Consider the following 2500-nt stretch of genomic DNA (forward strand, 5'->3'; position numbering starts at 1 on the left):
AGTCACTGGAGAAAAAGAGAGAGAGAGAGAGAGAGTGAGAGAGGGTGTGTGAAAGAGAGAGAGAGAGAGAGAGAGAGAGAGAGAGAGAGTGAGTGAGTGAGTGAGAGTGTGTGTGAAAGAGAGGGAGAGTGAAAGAGTGAGAGAGAGAGAGAGTGAGAGAAAGAAACAGAGAGTGTGTGTGAGAGAGAGAGGGAGAGGGAGAGAGTGTGTGTGAAAGAGGCAGGGAGAGAGAGAGAATGAACATGTTTGTGAATGTTAATGTTTGTAGGTGTGTATGTGCCTGTGTGTGTGTGTGTGTGTGTGTGTGTGTGTGTGTGGTGTGTGGTGTGTGGTGTGTGTGTGTGTGTGTGTGTGTGTGTGCTCATAATGAGTGATGCAGACACAGATAGAGCAGGACTGAGATAACATCAGCACTTCAGAACCAGGGACAGCACACCACACACACACACGTATGACATAAATAACATGTAATGTAATACACATAAACACACATGTAACATACACATACACACACACAGGTACACACAGACACAGACTGTAATCTGTGTCATTAATACATTCCATTGCTTGTCTGAGTAGGAACACAGAAGTTATTTCCCCTGAATGGTCATTATGTGACTAAGCATCATATTTTTCATGAGTGGTGTTTTATGCAGCTTCCTATGCACATAAATAGTGCTATGCTAATGCTAATGCTAATGCTAATAATGAAGTCCTGTTTTAATGCCCGCACCCTTCCCCACGCACGCGCACGCACGCACGCACTCACGCACTCACACACTCTCACACACTCTCACACAGGTACAGTGTATTCAGAGTCCCTGCGGCTGCTTCTTCTGCACATGGAGTTGTGCTGGGCCTGCAGTGTCCGTCTGTCCGCCAGTAACCCAGCGCCAGTAACCCAGACAGACGGACAGACCTCAGCGCCACTCTCCCACACAGTGATACCACAGAAACAGCCTCTCCCACAGCACTGTGTTCTGGACAGATTCCCAAGCCTCTCCCACAGCACTGTGTTCTGGACAGATTCCCAAACGCGCCGCTCAATCTGGCCTGCCAGCGCCCTGCTTTCATTGGCTCAGTAATCCTCTCAGCTGATGTGTGCGGAGTGCAAAATGGCCGCCAGTGCTAGTGCAGGGGTGCTGGGCCGAGGTCCCATTCACTGTACGATTCCTGCACCACGGAACTGATGCACTGATAAAATCCCCAATAGTGTCATTATTATTATTATGACCATCACCCTTCACCGGTGTCCACTTCTTCCTTTCTGTCCCACTCCCCCTGTCCTTTTCCCCCTCTTTCTCTCTCCCTCCTTCTCTCCCTCCCTCCCTCCCTCCACCCACCCCCTTCCCTCTTCCTGCACTTCCACTTTCCAGTTCAAACTCCAGTCTGTCCGTTTTTAATCTGGAAACAGGAATCACTGACGCCACTTCTGCTGAAGAGCAGCCGAGCCCCCAGACAGGCAGCCCTGCGCTTACTCATCGCCACCAGCTACCAAATGTGGGCCTGAGAGATGCAGCCTCAGGACATCACGGCGTAAGGGTCTGCTGGCATCACAGCCGTCCCATAAAAGATCACGACAGATCTTTAGTTGTGTTGTGTTAGGATACCCGTTTGACAGATCTGGAACAACGCTGCCAATAATTCAATTCAACTCAGTTATATTTACAGAAGACTGTCACACAGACACTTTACAGAGTGACAGAAGAGCAAACACAGGACCAGAACCACAAAAGGTAAAAACTCGCTGGTGAGAAGAAATCTCAGGAAGAAGGCGTCTGTAGAGGGGGAGCCTGCCCACCGCAGGCCAGCGTGTAGCGGTAGTTAACAGGAATACGTTAAGAAATCCAGCCTTACAGCCAGCTCTGACTCATCATCACCACTGAGCCGCACGATGGGACCTACAGCACAGTACAGCAGCTCAGAGCTGCACGGTGGGACCTACTGTACAATACAGGAGCTCAGAGCTGCACGGTGGGACCTACAGTACAATACAGGAGCTCAGAGCTGCACGGTGGGACCTACTGTACAATACAGGAGCTCAGAGCTGCACGGTGGGACCTACAGTACAATACAGGAGCTCAGAGCTGCACGATGGAGCCTATAGTACAGGAGCTCAGAGCTGCACAATGGGGCCTATAGTACAGTACAAGAGCTCAGAGCTGCATGGTGGGACCTACAATACAGGAGCTCAGAGCTGCACGATGGGGCCTATAGTACAGTACAGGAGCTCAGAGCTGCACGGTGGGACCTACAGTACAATACAGGAGCTCAGAGCTGCACGATGGAGCCTATAGTACAGGAGCTCAGAGCTGCACAATGGGGCCTATAGTACAGTACAAGAGCACAGAGCTGCATGGTGGGACCTACAATACAGGAGCTCAGAGCTGCACGATGGGGCCTATAGTACAGTACAGGAGCTCAGAGCTGCATGGTGGGACCTACAATACAGGAGCTCAGAGCTGCACGATGGGGCCTATAGTACAGGAGCTCAGAGCTG

General features: G+C 50.9%; 1 protein-coding gene across 1 annotated transcript in view; it reads right to left on the reverse strand.

Annotated features, from left to right (window-relative positions):
- Window positions 1–2500, reverse strand: part of LOC133129539 (xenotropic and polytropic retrovirus receptor 1 homolog) — a 29802-nt gene that overhangs the window by 16334 nt on the left and 10968 nt on the right. Inside the window, exon 3 of the mRNA XM_061243701.1 lies at window positions 1–5. This exon is cut by the window's left edge and continues 97 nt beyond it. Within this exon, the coding sequence (XP_061099685.1) occupies window positions 1–5 (5 nt within the window). The remainder of the gene's footprint in view (window positions 6–2500) is intronic.

Source organism: Conger conger, chromosome 5 (genome assembly GCF_963514075.1).
Source record: "Conger conger chromosome 5, fConCon1.1, whole genome shotgun sequence".
Lineage (NCBI taxonomy): Eukaryota > Metazoa > Chordata > Actinopteri > Anguilliformes > Congridae > Conger > Conger conger.